General features: G+C 44.7%; 3 protein-coding genes across 4 annotated transcripts; all 3 read left to right on the forward strand.

The window, feature by feature from the left end:
• The first annotated feature begins 355 nt into the window (after positions 1 to 355).
• LOC308123482 (uncharacterized protein) lies at positions 356 to 6,428 on the forward strand. 2 transcript variants are annotated; one of them, XM_080485992.1, is made up of 11 exons: positions 356 to 647; positions 714 to 990; positions 1,267 to 1,298; positions 1,382 to 1,492; positions 1,584 to 1,620; positions 2,034 to 2,183; positions 3,171 to 3,215; positions 3,318 to 3,396; positions 3,748 to 3,862; positions 4,085 to 4,184; positions 4,837 to 6,428. In XM_080485992.1, exons 2-11 carry the CDS (start codon positions 716 to 718, stop codon positions 5,618 to 5,620), a joined length of 1,728 nt encoding a protein of 575 aa, XP_080342118.1. In that variant the 5' UTR covers positions 356 to 647; positions 714 to 715; the 3' UTR covers positions 5,621 to 6,428. The 2 variants fall into 2 exon arrangements, with proteins under 2 accessions (XP_080342118.1, XP_080342117.1); XM_080485991.1 differs by having other exon boundaries at positions 379 to 990.
• Positions 6,429 to 8,414: 1,986 nt separating this feature from the next.
• LOC308123510 (ciliary neurotrophic factor-like) lies at positions 8,415 to 13,411 on the forward strand. The gene is made up of 3 exons (XM_080486033.1): positions 8,415 to 8,895; positions 9,384 to 9,695; positions 12,236 to 13,411. The coding sequence occupies exons 1-3, from the start codon at positions 8,764 to 8,766 to the stop codon at positions 12,374 to 12,376; spliced, it is 585 nt and encodes a 194-aa protein (XP_080342159.1). The 5' UTR covers positions 8,415 to 8,763; the 3' UTR covers positions 12,377 to 13,411.
• Positions 13,412 to 16,153: 2,742 nt separating this feature from the next.
• LOC308124019 (uncharacterized protein) lies at positions 16,154 to 24,383 on the forward strand. Its single transcript, XM_080486791.1, has 8 exons — positions 16,154 to 16,266; positions 18,372 to 18,481; positions 18,669 to 18,753; positions 18,837 to 19,032; positions 20,324 to 21,396; positions 21,684 to 22,483; positions 23,130 to 23,336; positions 23,413 to 24,383. Exons 1-8 carry the CDS (start codon positions 16,175 to 16,177, stop codon positions 23,655 to 23,657), a joined length of 2,808 nt encoding a protein of 935 aa, XP_080342917.1. The 5' UTR covers positions 16,154 to 16,174; the 3' UTR covers positions 23,658 to 24,383.
• Positions 24,384 to 24,598: the final 215 nt, after the last annotated feature.

A 24,598-nucleotide genomic window follows, 5' to 3' on the forward strand; every position in this document is an offset into this window, starting at 1 on the left:
ATATATTTGATATTACTTATTTAATTTTGATTATGTCTTATCTATATTTGAACTTTAATTCTAATTATTCTGTGTGGAGCTATGATGCAGAATCTCTCTCTGGGATCAATAAAGTATGTATTCTATTCTTTTTTAGTCTATTCTATTCTATCTCGTGCAATAATTTCAGTGAAGTAATACTTTTTGCAGTTTTGTTGTTAGACACTTATTAAAATGGAGGTTCTATCTATCTATCTATCTATCTATCTATCTATCTATCTATCTATCTATGTTGTTGTAACTACATTTCCCAGAATCCCCTGCTATTCTGAGTATGGAATCTCGTGAATTCATCCTGGATTATTTCTCCATACGCGCTCCGGTAGGCCGGTCTTAAAGGAGACGCGTCCTATTCGGGGCCGCCATCAGTCAAACATAAGGTATGCTACAGCTTTAAGAAGTAAATAACGCGTTGAGTTTGTGTAATGACATTCCTCCTGGAATATAACTTTTCCAATCAAATAATGCCGTCCATGAATGGCCGGACGATGCCGGGAGATCGACTCTCGGCTCGTTGAACTTGGTCCGGTTAAGGCCTGCTACGTTAAACTGTTTAATTAACGACATGGCCTCGGCTGATAACTAAAGTCTCCACATGGAATAATAAGGTATGGGCAAGTCCCCCTGGATTGTTCTACGTTATAAAACTGTAAATCAACATTATTATTAATAAGGTATGGACAACACGGCCGCCGTGAACTCATCCCCGGACTGGACTGAAGCGTCCAGCGGGAGGAGGAGAAGCGGAAGGCGGCCGAGCACTGCGGTGACCCCCCGGGACTCGCTCGGCTCTCGGTCCGGCACACAGCGTGTCTTACGAGCCCGGGCGGTTGCTGCACCTGACGGGGGCAATGACTCACTGGACACCCCGCGCAACAAAAACCCTACGAATGTGCAGCACTGCGTTGGGAGAGCTGCGGCATCACGCAGCAGAAAAGCGCCTGTCACGCGGTGAGTGCATGCCCAGAAATACGTCAGGTATTTCAGTGACTTGTGCAACAACATAACTTCATTCCTTACAGGAAGGACTTATGATAACACGAGACGAGAATCTGTGCAGGGGGAAGTACTTGCCGGATTTGTAAATCACGAGGGTTTCTTAAAGCTGTATGGTCACTAGGTGTTAAACAATGTAATTCAATTCAACTTTATTTATATAGCGCCACACGCAACACAGTCATTTCTAGGTGCTTTTTTTTTTAACATCCTTGTCTGGTTCACCCACAGAGCTGAGAAAAAGAAACCCAGAGCCAGTAAGAGTAAGAAACACTTGATCGTTGTGAGATTATTTGCTGGATGTCACAAATCTGCCACTAATACATGTGTATGCTGAAATCCTCAGTATCCAAACAGGATGTCGGGCCAAAGACATCCAAAAGTAGAAGGGATAAACGCTCCAAATCAGCAATAACGACATTCAAGAGTGAGACAGAGACAGCAGCTTCAGCGTGTGGTAATTGTCCCAAATATTATTCTCAAAGACTCAGAAATGCCTTTGCTGTAATGACAATGAATCAACATGCACGTCGCCTGTGTTTGTTAAGGAGAGGATGTCCATGATGCAGAAGGAATCAAAGAAAAGTAAGTAATAAAAAAAATGCCATATGTCCTCATTTCTTACTATTTCTACCAAACGAAAACATTAAGAGAGAATGACAGTCCCAGAAATTAAGTGAAATAGAGTTAAGGTGAATACTAACAAAGCATTACACGTTGAAGTTCACCTATATTGACCGAAACACTGAAGTGCCTCTTTGTCATGAAACAGTAACTTTAGCTCCGTTTTAGTGCACAAATTCCCCTGATTGAAGCAGATATCAAAAAAAAAATAGCGGGTGTCGAGTGCAGCGTGACCCATAGAATTTGACATTTTTGACACTGCGATGTAATACTAAGCCCACGTTGCTAACGTGCGAGGGCCCGTCGAACGTTGCTTTAATTGGAGTTGTTTTAGTGTTCGTAGTAAGTTTTTGTCGTCCTCTTAACCTCCCCAGTGGAAAGTCGCGGCGCGGCGCATCGTTGTCACCAACGGAGGTCAAGAAAGAAGAGGAAGAAGAAGAAAAGGGCACTGAGAAAGAGGGCAGCACCCAGGCTGCTGTGCAAATCGAGGATGGAGCGGGCGATAACGCAGAGACCAGCAGGAAGTAAGCAGACCGCACGATGGGGAGTTACATTGTTTTCTTGAATGTTTACTTCCTGCTGGTCCAACTTTTTATTGAACAACATGGTTAAGCAGCAACGTTATGATTCACATTCACACAAAACAGCCTGCTGTTCTAATTACAGGTCTCTATTCACAAGTATTTATAAATCATCATGTATGGTGTTTAAGATATTCTCCCATTGACCTACTTTTTATTTTTACTGGAGTTCCTTTTGTCACACCTACACGACGGTGCAAATCATCAGTGAATCATTGCTGACTGGTTTGACTTGGGGTCAGGTTCACGTTAATTTATTTTCTTTGGTTTAGTTTGTTTCAACCAATGTAGAAATAAGAAGAGCAATTCAATCCAACACAGAACAAAAGGTTTCAAATCCCCGGATGAAAGGGAGCAGAAAAGATTAAACTTGTATTCTCTGCCCCGTTATCTCAAATAATCGTTTTCCATTGAAAATTAAACGCAAATAACAAACAACCAAAGCGACTATAAAGTCCGAGAGGGCGACAAAGCCAACTTTCGCTTGTATCAGCATTTTATTCAAAACAAACAACGGCTAGCTCAGTTGGTAGAGCATGAGACTCACAATCTCAGGGTAGTGGGTTCGTGTCCCACGCCGGGCGCCACCTTCCCGTGGGCTCACCACCTGCAGGAAGGTTCTTAAATGGTGCGAAGTGATCTGGGTGACGGTGCTCAGACTGTCACCCCCGCGACCCGGAAACGGATAAGCGGAAGAAAATGAATGAATGAAACAAACAAAAACACTTTGATTCTCCTTTGTCGTTTATTTGTATTTCAATATTAGCCTTGTTTTAATCAATTATCTAAATCCAGCATGTTTTAGAATCTTTTGAATCCTTGTCTAGATGGTTCCATAACCAAATCCCTTTTTTACTGAAATGCAACGTTCCCCCACTGTGGTCCTGAACAAGAGTTCTGCTCTGTTTTGAAAATGTTCAATTCTTTTAGGCGAAGTCGACGACATGAAAAAGCTCCTCGGCAGCCAAAACGAAGGTGACCATCAGTTGTCGTGTTCTTCTTTTTTTTTTTTTATAATTTTGTTATTATTTTGGACTCGAAGAAGATGGTGGCTATTTTTGTCCTTTCTGCCCTCAGAAAGAAGCCACCAGTTCAGTACGTCCGCTGCGAGATGGAAGGCTGCGGGACCATCTTGGCACACCCACGCTACCTGCAGGTGCGTCACCGTCGGGCCTCACAATGGAAAAACCACTGTTGCGCGACATTCTTGTCGTCTGCCGTTTTCAGTCAAGGCGTCACAACAGATTGACATTCTGCAACCCAATTCTGACAAGTGTCTGTCAGTGTTTTTCGTCATTTAACGTTTTGAATAACTTTCGTCAGAGATGGAAACGTTTTGCACATTACTCTCACTGTTTATTGCCAATGAATCACGTAAAGACTGAGAGAGCTGTTTTGGGATGTTTACTGTAAGATAAATGTGTATACGTACTGACTGAGACTTCATTTTTGTTGGTGAAATGTGTTTAGCCTGAACGTACTCCTCTTTTTTTTTTTTCTATCTAAGCATCATATAAAATACCAGCACCTGCTGAAAAAGAAGTATGTGTGCGATCATCCGTCATGTGGACGCTTGTTCCGTCTGCAGAAGCAGCTGCTGCGACATGCAAAACACCACACAGGTGATTTTTTTTAATTTATTTATTCATTTATTTTTAAAGAAAATGACTGTGTATCGACCCATTGATTCGGCATGTATCATGCGGCACGTTTTGCAATGACGGCCGACAGGTTCTTACAGAGCTGCTGGAGTTGCCTTGATGAACCGCATGCCGACTAGTAATCTGAAACTGCTGCGTTGTGCTTCCTTGTTCTACCAATACCTTCTTGAAATCTGTCTCCAGATCAAAGGGATTACATCTGCGAATACTGTGCCCGTGCGTTCAAGAGTTCCTATAACCTGGCGGTGCACAGGATGATTCACACCGGAGAGAAACCAATCCAGTGAGTTTGATTTGTCAAGGATTTGTCAAGAGTCAAGGAAGAAATTGAACCTTTTTTGCCACGCCTGTTCCTTATTCACATTTACACTTCCTTATTAGAAATCTTTAGGGTTATGATGTTTCTGAAGTTGGTTTCTTCTCAAAAAGGAAACATGAGAAGCACATAATATCTGATAATGGCGAAATACATGAGCACATCAGACACAAAAGTGTAAACAACACTCAACTTTAATCATCACATCATTGTGCATTTTGTCCCATTTTTATTCTTCTGTGATTGAAAATGTAAATACATTCCCAAACGATGTCATATTTTAATAATAAACAATAAAGCAAATGGTCTAAGTTGATAAAAGGCGATGTAATGTGTTTCTCAAACACAGCTTCGTCTCAGAAAACCTTCATCAATCGGTTCCAGACAGTATTGATCAGACTGTGGATTATTTTTCTCTTAGTTTACAACTTCCTAGATATTTCTTTCATAAAATCTTAAAATGTAAATCTTTTACCTGTCACCAGGTTGATTATAGTGCCTCTATTTAAGTATATGACAAGAATAGTTCAGCTTTCTTTGTGCTGTGGCAAAAGAGCAAGAGTCATCGCTGACGCTTGAGCTGACTTGTAACTTGCGCTTTGTCTCCACCTTGTGGCAGATGTGAGATCTGCGGTTTCACCTGCCGTCAGAAGGCATCTTTGAACTGGCACATGAAGAAACACGACGTGGAAGGCTCCTACCAGTTCTCTTGCTCCATTTGTGGCAAGAAGTTTGAGAAAAAAGACTCGGTTGTTGCCCACAAGGCAAAGATCCATCCAAAGGTGCTCATCGCTGAAGCCATGGCGGCGAACGGAGGCTCTGTGATAAGGACTTCTGCCCCCGTGATCGGCCAACCTGAGCATCTGTCCATAAGCCAGAAGAGCCCGGAGCAGCAGAACGTGACAGATGGCATGCTCACGCCGCTGCAGCAGGTGGCGCTCCCACCCGTCACACAGGCTCAAGTAGATGTGACTCCGGATCAGTTCCTCCAGCTGGTGGCACGCCCTCAGCAGGCCCCCGCCTTGCTGCACCTCGCTGCTGCTCCGCCAGCCCACTTTTACCCCGGCCCTCCTCAGCTCATCCAGCTCTCCTCCCTGCCGAGCAGCACGGTGACATCCACAGACTCCCAGAGCACCCTCCTCACCCTCAGCTCCGTGGGCTCACTGGCGCCACCACATGTCGCGCACTGGGACGGCACGGCCCACAGCGACACACAGACACCAGGGGAGGGCGAGCTCTGGGACAGAGTGGTGGTGGGCGAAGACATTCGGCATGCAGAGGAAGTTATTTGGGAGGGTAACGAGGTGAGGAGGAAGGAAAATGATAGCATTGTTTGGGAGCAGGAGGGAGAGAGACACATTCTTTTGCAGTGCGCCGAAGTCTCCGCAGATAATTTGATGTAGAGCCGCAGACTGAAAAAGACATAAATCCAAACTTTTATTTCAGGGAAAAAACAAAATACTGAAGGAGTCTAAAAGCTGAAATTGTAGATTTTTGAAATGCTGTAAGTTGTTTTCGTTGTATCACAGTAGTCTCATATCAGGGAGTGTATTTTTTTCCCTTATTGCACCACTTAATAATTTTTTTAATATATATTTATCATGTAAACATGTGTTTGCATGTATTTTAGAGACTTAAACGACTGAAACAAAAAAAGATTTGACTATGCATCAAGTAGCATCTACAGGCGGTGAAAGAAAAACAATGGCGGACGCGCTCCCTCTCAGGACCCTGTAGGGTGTTTGACAGTTTTGTTCGATACTGTAGAAAGTGTGTATATTTTTAGTTAAGAATCTGGCTGCATCCTCAGACCAGACTATAATGTACATGTCACTATAATGGTTTGTCACTGTAAATACACTCAGATGTATCACGTTCAAATACGTACGTCAACAGCTTTGTCTGTCTCTGTGCAACCCCACCTAAGAGCTCATAATCGTTATTTAATACAACTTGTTTTCAGAGTAACTCATTAAAGAGTTTATATTTCACCATTCATTACTTGTTTGTTTTTTCACCCTATCCCTCGGGTCGTACATTATTTTTATGCGCAATCTCATTTCCAAAATGGGATGAGCTCATTTGTAAAATGTAAATAACCTTATGTTGTGATTTGATTGATTCGCTGTAGTTTTCTGTCTGTCCAACTGTCAGATTTTGAAGTTTGTCTTTCAGTAATCGGTAAAAAAATTATTAAAAATCAGATGTACCAAACTGAGTCTACCCCTGACAAATCTTCGGCATAAACACGTAAAAGTTTTCAGTCCCAGAAACCCCTGATTAGAGGTGGTTCAGTCATTTAGTTGAGTTAGAGTTAAAGAACATGCACGACCACGATGATAAATGCAACTCTCATGGTACAATTCCTCACGACCACCAAGAATAAAAAGTCAACATCACCTTCCACTTACAATGTGCATGTTTTCTGAATATAAAACAGCTGTAAGAGCAAAGAAAGCTGTGTAGAGAAAAGAGATGAAGAAGCTTTTATTGATTTGTTTTCTAATGTAGTTCAGTACTGTGGCCACCAACCGCAACGAGAAGCATGAAAGCTTTTTTAAAGTAATTAAAAACCTTTTAAAACCGGTCATTCATCACGGGTACCATTTAATGAGGACCTCATCCTGGCTTTAAGTGTATTCCTGTTGCCAGTCAACTTGTCGTAACTTTTGTCACAAACAAATGATGTTCTGTTGTAACTATCTCCCCGAATTATATCTGGTTGACAGATGCTTTCTTCAGGTTTTTTTCGATGAAAAGAGAAAATCAGTATTTCAGCGGCACAAAATACTGTCCAGGCCCTGAAAGACCTGGAATTAAATTGTAGAAGGCGTCTGCTTTGTGTAATATTACTGAGTAGATTAAGGCATTCACTATTTACTGTTACATCTTGCAATGATACCATCTGGTGGTACAAAATGGTATTACATGACTGTTATGGTTATGATAATTTGGCCAAGTTGTCATCAATATATGTTGTCAACATTTCCCCTCCCAATAAGAAATATCAAATCCTCACCCTACAATTTTCATATTCAGCCATTCTAAAAAATCCACACAAAAGCAAGAAGAACATGTTAAATCCTCTCAAAAAAGTGAGAACTGGGACTCACAATATTCCCTAACCACCACCCCCATAAGGTGTAACCTATCTATGAGGCAGAAAAGCACTGACAGATACACAAACACAAATATAGTCACACTTTTAGAGCAATTTAGAGTCTCAAGTTAATTTAAACAGACATGTGGGAGGAATCTATAGAACAAATTCATGCGGGTTTATGTGGGTTGCTGAAAGTGATTCAATTTGACTATAGACACATTACACAACCTGTACAGTAAACAGATCACTAGTGCAGTGAGACATAACCACACACATTCACGCCTACGGCAATTAGCCTCAAATGGCATTTGTTGGACTGTGGGAAAAACATACAGGGAGAATGAACAAACTCCTCAGGGATACTCTCACTGTGAGGTGAAAGTGCTTACCGCTACGCATTGTTTCGTCCATTCTGATGGGTGAAACAGCAAAAATGTTCTAGGGAAGCAGAGTATCTGGAGAAAACCCACACATGGAAAGGAGGCATATGAACAGACGGAATGAAGTCCAACCATGACTCTTGTGAGAAGCTACATTATGGCTATAATAATAATAATAATAATAATAATAATAATAATAATAATAATAATAATAGTGGTCCATAGTTTAGAGTCCTTACGTTTTGCCCATAGTCAGCTGGGACAAAACAAGAAAACTAATGAAATTATCATTTTTATTATAAAAAAAACAAAAAGATACAAACACTATCAAGATCAGAAACTTTACGATGAAGGTTACATTGGCACCACGGTCTTGCAGTGGTTAGCATTTGCACCTCGCACTGTTTACATTCCAGGCTTGTGGGCGTGTTTATAGAGAGTTTGCACGAGCTCCCTGTGGACGCCTGCGTTTTTCACAAACTATCTCTCTTCATTAACTACACCCTGCAACCCTGAATGTATAGAAGATAAATGGATCATAAAACTGTGATAGTGAAAGATTTAAAAAAAATTCAATTGTGGCTTTTTTTCTTTTTTTTTTCGTTTTTGTGAAGTTTTGGTCAGGACATGTTCTGACCTGTTCTGGTCGGAATATGTTTACATGGTAAACTCCTCGTGGTTTTCCCACTGCAGCCCTCCAATAAACAGAGTTCTGTCTTTATTTGAGGAAGGATGGGGTGGGCCGCGTGCTGACGTTGGGGAGGGCCTCGCGTGCGTCCCCCTAAACCGGCCCCGTTTGCTGCGGAACCAATTAAATCCCCCTCCGTATGGGCGCACGCCAGCATGAGCACGGACACAAACACGTTCCAGTAACGGCCCGCCGCGAGGACCTCTCCGCTCCGCCTTCACGCCGCCGAAACAACCGGGAACATCCCGTCGAGGACGAACTAGAAGCGCCTCCGTGTTCCTGCCAGAGTTTACGGGGCAGGGAGTCGGACGGAGGAGGTGGAGGGGAGGAGGGGAGGGGGGGGACGGTGTCCTCAAACAGGGCTGCTGAGTGCTAATGGCAGAGCAGGAGGAGCAGCGGATAACCGAGCTGGACGCGCCGGTGCCGCCGGCCCGGTCGCGGACGGGCAATGCGGTGGCTCTCGCCCGGCTCCTGCACCATGAATGCACCAGTCTGCTCCAGCTATACGTGAGTTATGAGCTCCAGCCTCTTCACTGCGAGTCGCCGGGCGGTGGGACGGGCTCTCCTTCCCCGTTATCTGCGGCAGGCTCCCCTCCACCGAGCTAGCTACCTGTCGCCTTTGAATTACATCGTTTTACTAATGTTTAACATTCAAAATGTTGTACTTGGGTGTTTTTGGTGTAGATGCTGTGGTGCATTGTGTAATCTCTTTAAAAGACCCCACCACCACCACCACCACCCTGCATTTCCCAGGGGTGCCTAATGGACAGAGTGTATTGGATCCCCCTCCCCTTGCTGTCCTGCTTTTGTGCCTCATCATCCCTTCAGCAAAACCTTTTACATGATCAATATCATCAATATGGTTGTCACTTATGTGTTTGAGCTAAAGTGAGATTAACAGGACAAGTGCAAGATCAGAGGCACCCAGGAACACCAAGTAGACAAAGTCATCTATCACCCCCGCCTTCATTCTCTCACTTTTCTTGGCTTTTCAGAAAGAGAGGGAGACCTTCTTGGCGGACCACACCCCAGATGACGGCCGCATCGTGTCCCTGTCCCCAGACCAGGAGGAGCCCAGCACAGAGGAGCAGGTGCAGCTGCTGCACTTGGCGCTGCGGCAGTGTCTGGGACTTCTCCACTGCCTCATCCTGAAGGAAGAAGAAGAGTGGGGCCAGTTGGAGGGCGACTACGCGGATCTGAGGAAGACTGTCCAAGCCCGCCTGGCATACTTGCTCCGCACCACCAAAGCCTTGGTGGAGACCGACGACGTGACCCTGGAAGTTACTCCGGATCACCAGTGTAACGAGGTCCAGTATTTGAGATGATTAGCAGACTTTTTTTTACCATCCTGTGAAAACACACTGCTGTAGATCTAGTATGGAAAGCCATTAACACACACATACATACATACAAACAAACAAACACAAAGTAATCTACAGTTGTGGCATTCATTTTCAGATGTAACAAAGAAAGGTTCCTAAAGTTTTAGGTTCACCCTAAACTCATGCCAGCTTCATTACATCATCTTAGAATATTTATTCCTATCATTATTCAATTTAGTTTTCTAAAATCTAAGCTTACTTAACACAATGTTGATTATTGTCTCTTAAAAAATACTAGACGCCAGAAAATGTCTGCTGCTGTCGTATGAAAGCAGGCAATACTCCCAAAATTGATTTAATTGTTTTAACACCTACATGTTTACATTGCACATATTTATCATAACATCATGAACCAGATTAGTGTTCTATTTCCACCTTGACCGCCCTTGATTATGGCTGAATACCATGAGCATTAAACAGAAATCCTAAAGCTTTAATGTGAGTGAAACTAAGCTCTTTATTGTCTGGGTAATGCTATGGAGTAGAGCTAGTGAATGAATCAAAGATTAGTTTGATCCAAAACAACCCTGTGAGGTTAAAACAGCAATACATTCAGGCTGGAGTAAAGAAATGTTGGAAATTAAGAGCATCCTCAGAGTACAGCAAAGTGGAGTAGTGGTTGGAACTCTCAGCTTATCGTAATGATATTTCTGTTTGAGTCCGGGTCAGACTTTGAGTACCATTGTGTTTGGAGTTTGTACATGCTTCCTGTGTATATGTGAGGTTTCTCCAGCTGCTCGGACTATCTGTCTCTCTCTATTTGTCCTGTCATGGACTGACACCTTGACCAGGGGCAGAATAGAAAATAGACAAATGAACCGAAGCAGAAAGAATGTCAGACTCTTTCAGATCTCAGCACAGAAGGCTTGCTTCAAATCTTCTACCTCTTCATGTAATCCCAAGCAGACTCCATCATATTTAGCACTTTGTCTGGGCCATACCATATCTCCCAGGACTCTTAATTTGTCCTTTAAAGCTACGATGACAATCAGTGACATTTGCCTGTATGATTGGAATTGCTTTACTATACTGCAGAGTAAACGTGGAAAGCATCCGGTGTTTCCTTGTTTGCATGATGGAAAACTCAATCCCCCTGGTGGGTGGCGCATCAGGTTACCTTGAATATGAGACACCACGACATGAATCCCAGTTGTGGAAGGAAGGGCATCTCGGGTAGAAACTTGCCAAGTCTACCATGGAAGCCTTTGTACAAACATTTCAGGTCTAGAATTTGTGTTTTTATTATGCAGAGACGTGAAACCAAAAATGTAGTTTAATCATGTGGATTGAAATAAGACTCGAGCTTTAAGTTACTTTCTTCTCTTCACTGAGCAGTCAGACTGTTTTCTCTTTGCCTTTTGAAGTTCACCTTGAGCCAATGAAGTAATTTGACATCCTCCTCTAGTTAGAAGTGACCAAAAAACTACTGTCAAATAATAAAAGGTAAAACACTTTTAAAGATGAAGAGAAGTGTTAAGAGGCGTGTCACTTGGCTCCATGGAGTCGAGTCGGGAACCAGTCGGGTTGTAATCCTCAAGGGAGAAGAAGCTTCTCCAGTGTCTAGCGGAGAGCCACAAATGCACATTAGTCATCGGTGACATGCTGAGTTTTCCTCCACAGTGACAAATGATCCACTTTGTTGAAAACCAAACATGTCAACCCGTATGGAGGGTGCAACCAGGTTGTGAGGAACAGTTTGAATTCAATATGGATTCCGCAACACTTGCTTCCCCTAATGCCGTTATTTATTTCTACATTTGAACCCTTGAAACTCGTGTTTGTGGATTGTGGAAGGAAACCAGAGGAATGTGAGGAAACTCACTCACGTACACAGACTCTGGATCCCCAGATTGGAATCATCTCGATGTGAGGTCAACCACTACACCACCGTGTGCCCTGGGGGAGCTGTCATGTTGACTTAATAAGGAATTTGAATTGTTCTCTATATTAATAAAAGATGATCACAGATTGTTAGTGCCTAGTCCCTGTTGTTAAGACGGTATGACTTCAGAAAATGTAGAGCGATGCCTGCTGTATCTGTTTATGTTTGGAAAGTGCTGCTCACGCTCGTGTGGATGTTGGTTTGGGAGTGTGTGGATCTGTGTGGTAACTATGATCTATCTCTCTGAGCGTTCCCACCCCGGTGGTGTCCGGCAGCCATGCCACTCTCTCATAAAGGCAGCAACAGGAGAAGAATTCCAATCTCTTCCTGTTGCCAGAGCCAAAACTGTTCTGACACCAAAAGGCTTTCAATCATATAATCTTGTATGCCGGAAAAGGGTTGGAAAAATAAACCGATTTCTTGGGCTCATGTTGGTGATTAGTGAGCGTGTTCATGTGGTGATTTGGACCTGATCACCTGCACCGAGTGTTTTGAGTTCTTAAAAGCAAACTGAAGACTTTTTTAGCTCATCACATTTTGTGTTTCCCCAGTCACTTCATTAAGTCTCTCCCTCCTTGTGTAGGAAATCGACGGCGCCGGGGGAGCTTTCGGTCTCAAACTGTGGACCTTCCGAGTGCTGCTGGAGCTGATCCACTGGTCCGACCACGCGGCGCAGACCCTCCACGTCTTACACAAGGAGAGAGAAGGGACCGAGGAGATCTGAATCCCTTCGATGCATTCCAGCAGCCTCTACAAACGAACTTGACTCGACACTAACAGCCAGCTTTCCCTTTTTACAAATTCCAGATTGAAAATAAGAAGTGAAGTGGGATATGCACTCTGTGAACGCGCCAGGTTGAAAATGTGCGGCTTTACTAAAATCACTGCTAAGCTGCTGTTAACAAAGTGAAGTAGACGTTGGTATTTCCACAGCAAGTGCTCTAGTTTGCAACCCTTGCAAATTCCATGATTAAAAAAAAAAAAAGAATGATCAGACTTTTTGGCCTGTACAGTTTGATTTGCGTTGTGAAGTGACATGGATAGACTGAAAGAAATGTTTGTTTTTATTACGTACTGTGTAATTTATTTTATTTAAGTGGATTTATTTTTGACGATTACCTGCTGTTAACACTCCAACCAATATCTACTAACTGCTAGAATATAGCCAAAAAAACACACGACTGATAAACTGTGACTGATGTGCAGCTGAATGTGTATCCGTATATATATACATACTATTTTAATAGGTCTCTTAGCTTTTAATGTACATTATATCTAACATATCTAAGTGTTTCTAAATCAGATTGCATTATGTGTAGACTGAATGCCTGTCTTGTTTCTGGTTTAGCACGGACTGTGATGAGCCAGTGTCGTGTTTTGCTGCTCCGGTCACGCAGTTCTCTCCTGATGTTATACTTGAATGTGTTGCGACACTGTTCACAAGTCGGAACTATTAGCTCGATGGTTCGCACCCCGTTGTTGGCAGGCCTCCCTCTTCGGAGGCCAGATGGTTGTTGAGACAGCCACAGAATTAAAACTGATATTTGATCGGTTGGTATGTGCCGCCTGTAGCCAGCAGTATCAAACGTTCTGTACCACAAGAACTTCACTGTAGTGTTGAATGCCTGAGACACCGTATACTCACCGAGTTGTAGAGCTGTGACACGTAAAGCAAAGCGAGCACTAAATGCCATGCTTTATTTTATCTCTGTGATGAATAACTTGATGTGTATTGAAGAATTAAAATTCTATCATAATCCTTTTGTTTCGTTTCCTTTTGTTTCATCAAGCTGCACAATAGCACCGTATTACAAACTGACTCTACTTAATCTGGCACCTGCGTACAGCCACAATTTGAAGTGACATTCAAACCTTTTGTTCTATTTTTTTTATTTTGCAGTCAAGTTTAGTCTTCCAACAGAAGGTCCCTGCATCATATCTATATTTGTTTACCAGTGTGTCAGTTTATTTGATTGTGTGTGATGCATCCTTTATTCTCAGGATTATCTCAATAGTATTTAAGTATTTACTTAAATAGCAATGATTGACCACAAAACATTTCAAATATAGTTGATATATTAAATATATAGAACATAACTGATTTCAATCGCCTCGCTCAGAAGAACTAACAGCAGAACCATTTAAAGTACCATTACTTCCTGAGGATTCCGGATATTCCAAATCCACAATCCGGATCAACTGGAAACAGAAATGCCAACGTCTCTCCGCAAGGAAAAAAAAACCCGCAGGCATGTCCATCCATGTTTTTAAGATAAACATCAGCCCTGTAGCCATTATTTGCAGAGTGCAAGCTACTTTTTTTAAATGTTAGCACATCCAACCTTTTGCAGGTTATAAGAAGAGGAATCTTTTACATGATTTGAATTACATTAAAATTACCAACAGAGCACGGACATATAACTGATATGTCATTGTGGTAGAGGTGCTCAGTCACAATCTGGCCCCCTGGTAGTGAGGATGACATTGTTGTGGTCCATCACAACAATCAAAGTTGCTCATCCCTGTTCTGTAGTTATCACTTTATCCATATCAGGGCCACGGAGTGCTAAAGCCAATCCCAGCTGACAATGAGTGAATACAGGACACACCAGATCGACAGTCCATAACTGCAAACACACATTCGCAGCTGTTGGCGATTTAAAGACACGGAACATCCTCAAATGCATGTTTTTGGACTATTGGAGGAAAACCAGAAAACCCAGAAGAAGAAAAATAAATAAATAAACAACAACGTGGCCATCATAATCGTGAAAACTTCACATTCCCTACTCTGCATGACTCTTGATTTTCATAAGTCACAATACACGGAGAAAACCCATGTATGCACAGGCAGAACATGCAAACTACAAAAAAGAAAAGCTCCCAGGCCCACGGTCAAATCAGGGATGATCAAAGCAGTGTTTAACAGATACATTGATAATAAAAATACGCTCTCTCAAACGGAGGGGCTCAGAATATGACGTCAATCCTGATCACTCTATTTCTCATCTGGCGCGCAACAAAAGATCTAAAAAATTAAAACCAAGTAAAACAGACATATCAGAGTCTAATCACTTGAATTTGAAAATAATTTCCCAGCATGTACAATGCCATCAGAAAGAAATCTCTGCATAAGCTCCACATGGGTGGGGAACATGGTGGGGTCGTGGTTAGCACTCTCTCCCCACATACCGGGCTGGGGCGCCATATAGAGTGTTTATATTTCCTCTGTGTGCATGTATGGTTGTTTTTTTCTGTGGGCATTCAGGTTTCCCCCAGAGACATGTGTTTGAAGTTAACTGGTGACTCAGCATTGCATGTAGGTGTGAGTGTGTGGTTGTGGCTGTCTGTCTTAGTGTGTTTGTTCTGTGAGCGACGAGTGACCCGTCTGGGTGTACAGACGGTGGATGGGTGGGTGGATGAATGCTTCACATGGCATTCAGCTTCAATATCAAACAGAAAACATCCTTTTAACCTGGGGATATGTGGTTGTTCTGGTTGAATATCTACTGAAAATGTATGTTAATTATCCCCTTGTCATTTCTAAGTATTTCATCTAGTCCACACATAATTATTGACTTTCCAGTAGATGTGGTCTGGTTTCCCACCCGGGGTTTCTCCTAAAAAAAATAAAAATAAATTACTGAATGTTTTGTGAATTAAATGAAACTATCTTTTACTCTTTTATGTAATTCAGTTTTCATTGGTGCACTGATTATAGATTATCTCTTTGATATTTCCTCTCAGCGCAATATGTTATGCAATATTCATATAGATTGCTTTCTATCTCCCATTTTTAAAGATTGACTAAAAGCACTGTCTGAAATGTGAATTTCTTTGACATATGCTTTGATGTGGCCTTCATCTTTGGAGAAACAAATCCAGGTGTATTGGGAGTGTGTTCTGTGTGAGAGTCTGATTTAGTTTCATTCTGCTATACTAAAATAAAATGTATGATTTTTAATCCTTTTAGTTTTATGAGCACACCATAGTAAAGTCGGTACCCATTTTTTTCTAGAGAGATATCTCTCGGGTGGAATGTGATTTTATTTACTGTGATTTTGAGAGCACTGATTTTGCAAGACGTTTGTGCAGTGGTTAACGGTCTTGCCTCACAGCGAGATGGTCATGGGTCCAAATACCGGCCAGGGCCTGTCTGTATGTGGAGTTTGCATGTATGTGGGGTTGATTGTTGACCTCAAGTTGCCCCTCTGGTGTGAATGTGAGTGTGATGGAGTGGTGACCTCTCCAGGGTGTATCCTGCTCAGCTGGACTGGCGCCTCAACAGGATAGAAGATGGATGGATTTTGCAGCATTTCCACATGCACACAAAACACCACCCGTCTGGATAAAGGGGCGACACTGCTTCACGAAACCTCCAGCCGTTGCGGTGCAGCTGACGGCTCCGTACTGGTGGAGGTTGGGTGCACCCCATTTTACCATGAGAGCCCCCCCCAAAGGATGCTGCGCACATGCGCGTTGTGCACCTACCGGAGCGCCAGAGGTAGGGAAGGCAGCCCTAATGGCGGAGAATGTTCGCTCGCCTTTTGACTACCGGGAGCCACCGACCCTCGACAGCGACGGGGATGGGAGCAAGCCGCCGCCGCCGCGGGGGTGAGTGTCGCTCTTACCGGAGGGGGTTTGTGGGCGAAATGCAGCCGCCGCCAGACGGTGCGCGCGCGGCGGTTGGAGCCACACTGTTAAAAAGCCTTTCATACGCGTGCGTGAGTGCAGCGTTAAATGTTTGCAGAAAAGCTGGGTTGTTTTCTTTTCTATTTTGCCTTTGGGTTCGATTCCGGGGCTGCGGCTGTTGGCTCCGGTGATGCGGAGCCCTCCGCTGTACATGCCCGTCCTGCGGTGAACCCGCAGCCGGTTATTTTTGATGTTTTGACGGGACACGAGAATCAGCGTTAGCCGCTGGAAGCTAACAGGCTAGCGGTGCTTTAGCCTGGATGTTAGCATGCACCCAGCAGGAATCACATCAACGCTCCGCAAATCTCCCCTAAACACATGGCTTTTATACATACGGCCAATGTTCCTCACACGTTGGTGACATCGAAAGCAAAAAAAAAAAACCAATCGATTTTTTTTTTGTCTCGAGGCTGCACATATTATCATAGAGAATCACAGACATTAGCTGCCGACACTTGCTGGTGTCCTGAGGGTCATTTTAGGTATTGACCATTCATAAAACTGCCCAGTATGATCTCTCATTGCAAGAGTTCATGGAAATCAGACACGCAAGTCGTCAACGTCTCCACAACACGACTTGTTTATTTGTTTTTGAGCAATCCAAACCAACACACCACAATCGAAACACAATCACAACAAACTGCACCCACCCTCAGTGGACTTCACGTTTAATGCTGTGGTGATCTTTGTATTCCTTTCTGCAGTCTGACCTGATTCAGTACATTGATTAGAAAATTACCATAAGAAATGAATCAGAAGACACATACCCGCTGTGTTTACAGTTGATCAAATGAATGAGGAACCAACTCACATATTGGTTTGCCTTGAAAACAATAAAAGGTTGAAAAACCAGGAATATTCTTGGTCTTATTTGTCTTTTGGCTTCTTCCTTCATGGATTGTAAAATCGGATCATCTGTGTTCATCTCACCCCTTTCTCCCGTTTCTTCTACTTATACACCATTCATTGTGTGGAGATGGAAGAGGGTTCGGGCCAACTGTATAGTCAGTGAAATGTGTTTTGTTAAAAAAAAAAACAAAACACAAGTCAAAAAACCTGAAAATGATATTTTGAACTCTTATTTTCACAAGTTTCTGTGGTGTTTACACTTGTGATGTGATTTAAGGTGGGTGAAAATCCCCAAATCATCGTTCAATCTGGTTTGATTTGCACTCAAACCTGCCCTTTCAACCTCCGACCGAAATATGTAAACAAACCACATGTTTCACAGCTGTTGTGACGTATATTCAATGACGTAACTCCCACAACATTGCCGCCTGCACGGCTAAATGCAGAACAAAGCACGTTGGATCATTTTGGTTGTATTTTTACCTGCAATGAAGGCATTCTTTATTTATAAAAAAAAAAAAAACAACATATAAAGGCGTGCAAACATCTGCAGAGATTTCACCATTGTGCACACCAGTGTCTTTGATGCCAAAAGCTGGATTCACATGGAAGCATTTGCACTGACACAAATGTACCATCCTAAAGCGTCAAGGTTAATTTTAATCAGATCAAACGTGTGAACGCTTTGTAAGTCTCTACTTAACTTGTGAAGACATTTGTTCGGATTTCGTCACTGCTGCGTTTCTGTCAATGATAATAATGCATTTAATAGGATTTTAAAATGACCCTTCAAACAACTATAACATTGACTTTGAAAAGGAGATCTGCAGGGCAGAAAGATGGGGTCTTAAAGGGTTAAACTTGTATCCAAGGATAACACTCAAAAGCCATCAAATCAAAGACTTCAAATAGTTTCCTAAGTCGACAAACCGTATCACCCTCCTCGCTCCTGCCGCTGTGTCTACTTAAGTAGTTCATAACCTCATTGTTGTGCGTGAGTCACCCAAATGTTAGAAACATTTTGCAAACAAATTGAAGTGCGGCCTTTCGCACAGGTACACATGCTTGGCTTATTTTGGCCGCCGTCCATCAGAGTATTTACGGAAAGACAATCCCCGGCGCTGTCTCGTCTCGGTGTGTCACTATGCTAAACGAAGCTCTGATTTTTCTTTTCACAGACGCGTATGTGGGAGAAAAAGGAAGGGGACGCCTGTGAAGGTGTGTGACCGAGCGTACGTAACAGAAGATGAGGAGGAGGAGAGCATGTCGGAGCACAGCTACAGCCCTGGTATGTATGAAAAGCATGCCTAAATGTGTCTTTCCACCTGGTGTTGGTGTATTTATCCAATCTCGTGTTTATGGAAAACAGTTTTATCATGTTGCACTTTTCATCTTTCAAACATAGGGCTCATTTTTGATAATGCATCAGTGAAGAAATTCTGGATTTCAACTTTTTTTTCCCCCCTCTGTCCCAGGTGACGGGCAGTATGCAGAGGGTGCAGAAGACCGCCTCCCTCCACCCGGGAGCCCCTACTACCTGCCCGATCCCACTCAGCTCTGGTAAAGACCGTCCTCACAGTTGAGCCACACTGCCTATTTCTTGAGCCAAACCCGCAGTGGTAATCTCAGTTTCTGGTCCTCAGCGTGCCGGAGCTGGGAGAGGACGGGGCGAGCGGCGTCGGCGGACCCGTACTCTTCCATCCACCTCCCAACTGCCGGATCCGAGAAGTCCACTGCGGGACTCAGGTTCGTTTGGTTGTCATCGCGATACGAGACATCGTCAAGGGGGAAGAGATCACTGTGGACTACAGCCTGACGGACTGGGGGGAGAATGCCATGGTGAGCTCTTCATCCAAGCACACAAATACTTCTTATTTTCTCTCTGGATTAAAAAAAAAAAAGTTAATATGAAGTACAAAATTTGACAAAGATATACACTCTGAAGCATTTATAGTCTGTGTACACCATCCACTTATATGTGGAAAAAGTATGGATGTAACAAGAAAAGCTGTAACTCCATATTTTTCTTGACAAATTCTTTGTAAAGCCAAAATCCGACAATGAGCTTATTCACTGTCTCTAAAGGTAAAACCTCATCAACCTAAACATTTTTAAACTGGTTTTTCTGAGCTAATAATGTCGGGCACCTATAACCGGTTCGTTTCAGTTTTCTAAGCCCTGTGCTCAAAGTAAGCTGCGATCCAAAGGTTTGATTGATCATATGAAGGAAGGAAAATGTCTTCTCTCTGTGTGTCATGTTTTCTCTGCTCTCAGTGGAGCCACTGCTGTCATTTTCTTCTTTTTTTTTCTGAGATTAAGACCACAAGCGAGCACTTGGCATCAACTGTTATTATTTCTCAGTCTTTCAAGCACATCTACAGTCATTGCGTACGCTCTGAAACCTTTTGTTTACAGCACTTGGTGCCATTGACCTCAGTCTACATTTCTGCAGCGCTGACATTCAACTCTACTCTTTTCGTCGCGGCCTCTCCATGCTGCCTCCGTTCTTATTCACATTGAGGAACATGTTAAGAAAAAGTCTTGATGCTTAGGCCTGGTGGGGGTATCAATGGAGGCCCTGCAGCCTGCTGAGCTCGAAGCACACTGCACAAAAAGCTTCTGCAGCCTCAGATTGCATGAGACGACACCATCGTCATCTGAATCCATATTCTCTCTCGGGAAAGTGCTGAATGCTAATTTGATGAAGGTTTGAAGACACAATGTGACCATTCATAAAAAAAAATGGATGTCACTTGAAGTATGTCGGCTCATTGTACGTCAAACCTGCTTTTAACCAGCAGTGCCATTATTAATTTTGACAGTAATTTATGCCGGGCTGTGATTACACCTGGCGTTTGTCCAACCTTGCTTGTCACATTGCAAAGCAGCATTTTTCACACACGTGTAACATCTCTTTTTAGTTTCTAGCAACAGTTTGCAAACACAGAGAAGCTCCGTGAGACAGTATCATAAAAAGAGTGCTCGTGAAAAACATTTTCAAAATAGTTATACTCTGCATTTTTGAATGGGACAGGCCCTGCTCTATGAAACCCGGTATTTTAAGAAGGTTTAAAATCTGAAAAAAAAATGTAGAAAGTTTGATCTGACATTGTGTTTTATTGCTACCCAGGAGGACGACCCTGGCCCCCACCCGCTGTCCCTTTCTGTCTCTGATTATCTTACCCCCTCCTGGTCGTTGTCGCCTTCGTCCTCGCCCCTCACCCACTCCGAACCCAGCGACTCGGACCGGGAGGAAGACGAGGAGGAGGAGGACGACGACGATGACGACGACGACGAAGAAGAGATCGAGGAGATGAGGGGCCGGATGCTTCGTCGCCGCAAGAAGCGCAAGATTCCCGCAGCGGTCAATGCGAAAAAGAAGACCGTGCCCCCCACCTCCAGAGGGCCCGGACGCCCCTGCTCCTCCTTTTCCCGCCCCGCCTCCGTCCCGCCCCCAGGCAGGTCCCAGTCGCAGCCCTCGGTGGGCTCCCTGGCGCCCCCGACCACAAACATAAACAATAACATCAACATAAACATCGGCAGCTCCAGCGGCACCACGGTGAGCCGGCGGCAGCACTGCCCGTACTGCGGCCGCCACTATCGCTCCCTCGCACGCCATCTGGAGAAGCACCACGCCAACCAGCCGGAGGTCAGGACGGCCATGGAGATGGCCCACCACCACACGCAGAGCGCCGCCAACGGCAGCGCCGCACAGCCCCACCCGTCTTCGTCCTCCGCTCCTCAAAGTCATTCCTTCGCCGTCCCTCAGCCCTCCCCCTCCCCCTCCAACCCCGCCCCGCCCTCGCTCTTCGCCAGAGAGAGGGAATCCCCCGCCACCCGCTCCAGCACGGGCAGCGTCTCCTTCTCCCTCTCGCTCTCACCGCCTCCCTCCTCTGCTCAGCCTGCCGCCGCCAAGAAGGGATCCAGCTTGCCGCTGGCGCCCTCGAAGCTCCCGACGTCCCCGATGGTGACGCGCGTGAAGAGTCCGTCGCCACCGCCCCCGTCTGCACCCAAACGGAGTCGGAGGATGAAGAAGGAAAAACACGAAGAACCGCCAAAGGTGGAGGTGGAGAGTTCAAGAAACCAAGAGGAGTTAGCTCCTCCTCCCACACCAGAGCCGGACATCGATCCAGAGGAAGATCTGGAGCTGAGCGCAGAAGGAGAGGACGAAGCCCCCGAAGAGAAGAACGGAGAGATTGTAAGGTGTGTCTCCCTGTTGTTCAGCCAGTGGGAGTTTTTTTTTTTTTTTTTCACAGAAAATAAGCTCTGTGGTTTAAAAGGTTTATGACACAGACATTCAACAGATAATCTTTTGTGACAACACAACTTTAAATACTCTTCGAGGATAAGATGTCATTTGGTTTACTGCTCTAACTCATCTTGGGACCTTAAAAATACTTGAATCTCCGAGTTGTAAAAAAGTCCTAAGTGATGTTTTTTAATCGTTCTGATATTTAAGATGTAGTTTTCCCTCTTTGTTTCACCTCCAGCCCACCGAGACATCACATTTCCCCGCTGCTCTCGTCTCTCTCCTGTTTGGTCCTCTATCTCCGCCGCCAGCAGCACTCGTCTTACCAGTCTTTGACTCGCTCCCCTCACTCCGCGGAGGCCTGGCGGCTGCTCTGCCACTCCAGCCTCTCGCTGCTCATCCTCTACAACCGCCACCGGGAATGCGAGGTGGCCAAGCTCACCATCCAGGACTATCGCAGCCGCGTCACCTCCCAGCCCAGCTCCAGCACCAACCCCCCCTCCGGCATCGAAGCCCTGCTGTCGCCCTTCGAGCGCCAGGTCCTGTGTCAACTCCCACGGGCTGGCGTCTTAGGCAAGCGTGGCCGCGTCCAGCCTCTCATCCTCCCGCCGCACTGCGAGTCCTGCCTGGACCTGCTTCTTCGGACCAGCCCCAACGTGGGCGTGGACCCCGAGAGCCCGTACGTCTTCGCCCGGCCCTACCATTCCCCTGCCACCCCTCTCCGGGGCACCGACCTCCTGAGGAACCTGGCTCGATCCAGCGGGGCTAAGAACGCCGGGGCGCTGACGGCAACGCGCGTGCGGCGGCAGGTCGCCATCTTAACGCAGCTGCTCCTCTTGGACGAGTGCGAGAGCCAGGGAGCCGCCATCAAACGGCTGGAGGACTTCCTGGAGAACGAGTACCACGTGACCCAGAACTGTTCCACTATCATGCGAGATCCAGGCCTGATGGGTCGGGTGGGCCGCGTCATTCTCTACGGGGAGAAGGAGGGCGTGCTTTTCCGGGGAATGAGCCTACAGCACATCTGCCTGGAGCTGGACGGTAAGAAAACACTGCCTCCGTATGTGCAGCACATCGAGTCGCACACGTATTTCACTTCTTCACACAATGACGTGGTGGGACTTAAAAGGAAGGTCATTGCGTTTGTTTAGAGGAAAACGTTTGTGTTTGTGATGTTTGAAAAGCCTTGCGTCTCCTGGCCAGATTGCCTTTTTCATTTTTGTTTCTGCTTCACTCAACCTAAGTCTTCTACCGACTCCTCCCACCTCGTTGCTCGATGGATGATTCACTATTTTGCACAGAAAGTGCAGACCAAATGTGTAACGCGTGTGTGGAAACATTCACCAGACTGCAGAGTCATACTTAGAAAGTAGGAGGCTACAACGTCTTCCACTGTGATGCCATTTAACAGATTATTACACTAATTATTATTGTTTCTGGGAGTTTTATAGTTTATACAGACTTGCTTTATAAATAAAGTTTTTAGTCCACGGTTACACAATTTCTAGTGGTGCAGACATTTAATTTAAATAGAAATAACATGTATCCTTTCACTCATTCAACAGGTACACAGCATTTTACATCCATATTTATTTCCACCTATTTCTAAAGACATTTCCAAACTGTAAGTCACGTATTGACAGTTCATTTGGTCTAACTTGCTCCTGTTCTTTCTCCTTCTTTAAAGTGATGTCTGGAAACTCTGCCGATTCCTTCTCAGAAGATTCTGAGGCAGAGCGAGAGAAAGAGGAGGTGAAGGAGAAGCCGGAGCCTGTCGTGAAAAAGAAAGGGCCGGGTCGACCCCCGCGCAAGAAGAAAGCCCCCCCTCCCTCCCCGGCTGTCACGCCGTCGATGGCAAATGTCCACAAGAGGAGAACCATTCCACCCAAATCAGGTAACGGCCTTAATTCGACTTTGCGCGACGTGTCCGATCGCGTTCACGTTGTAACGCCCCCTAATCCGTCTGGCAGGTAAGCGCGGCGTGCTGAAGCGTCCCTGGTCAGAGGCCGAGCGTGTGGCGGTGGAGACTCACCTCAAGAGAAACCTCATGGAGCTGCGAGTCCCGGCCAAGGCGGACTGCGAGCGCTGCCTGGAACTCTGCCCCCTGCTGGTGAGCAACCAGCGAGACTGGAGGGCCATCAAGTTCTACGTCCACAACCGCATCCAGCTGCTCAAGAAGCAGGGCAGGAGGGAGAGCGCCGCCGCCGTCAGCTAGAACAAAACGAAAGAGCAGAGACATACGAGAAGACGGACAAGCATAATGTACAAACCACCAGCAATCACAGTGCAGGGGTGAAACTCTGCCGTGGTGGGGTGCAGCTTTCTCTCTTTCCTTTTCTTTTTATGCGTGCTGTACCTGAGGCGAGTCGCTTTCCCCAAGTCATCGCCCCGGTCGTAAGGGAGTAGTGTAATAAAAAGTGACTTAAGCTACAAAGACAGGTGAGTTGCTCCGTTTGAGAATCATGTGTCGTCAGTGTTGGGGACCCCCCGTGTCTGTTCCTGAGATGTATTTTTAAGTGGTTGAACAAACTGTACTATTACGTGTGAATATGAGTTCAGACCGTGAATGCTTTTCTGAAAGAAATTGGGTTTGTTTTTTGTTTTTTTTATTGTATTTTTACTTTAATAGCTGACAGTGTTGCGTTATAGGGAGAAAGGTGGTAACAAAGCAACTACAAAGGTCTGTGATGTGGTGTGTGCGTGTGTGCGTGCGTGTGTGTGTGTGCGTGTGTGTGTGTGCTGCAGACCGCTAGATCTCCAGGACTCTTTAGTCCTCGGTCTAGCATTTGCTTCCACTGAAGGCTGATGACCAAACATGAATGTGTAAAGCTTTGGAGGAGGAAATGGTTTTGATCTTTTAAAAAAAAAAAAAAGAAAAAAGAAAGAAAAAAATCCCCACAGGTAGACTGTGTTGTGTGAAAACAAATGAACTTGTATAGTTTGTGTTTGATACTGACTGATATTGTACGCCCTGATCCCTGGAGCCCAACCGAGGACTGTATTTAAAAAAAAAAATGATATTCTTCAAAGTTTCAGATCATGATCCACCTGTGAAGTGTTTTTTGTTGCATACCTCTATACCATGATCATAGTCAGACTAGTATGTATCGAGGCACGCCTACTTGAATTTATTCTGTATCATATTTTTTTATGTCT

The sequence above is a fragment of the Lipophrys pholis genome, assembly GCF_963383615.2.
Source record: "Lipophrys pholis genome assembly, chromosome: 18".
Classification (NCBI taxonomy): Eukaryota; Metazoa; Chordata; class Actinopteri; order Blenniiformes; family Blenniidae; genus Lipophrys; species Lipophrys pholis.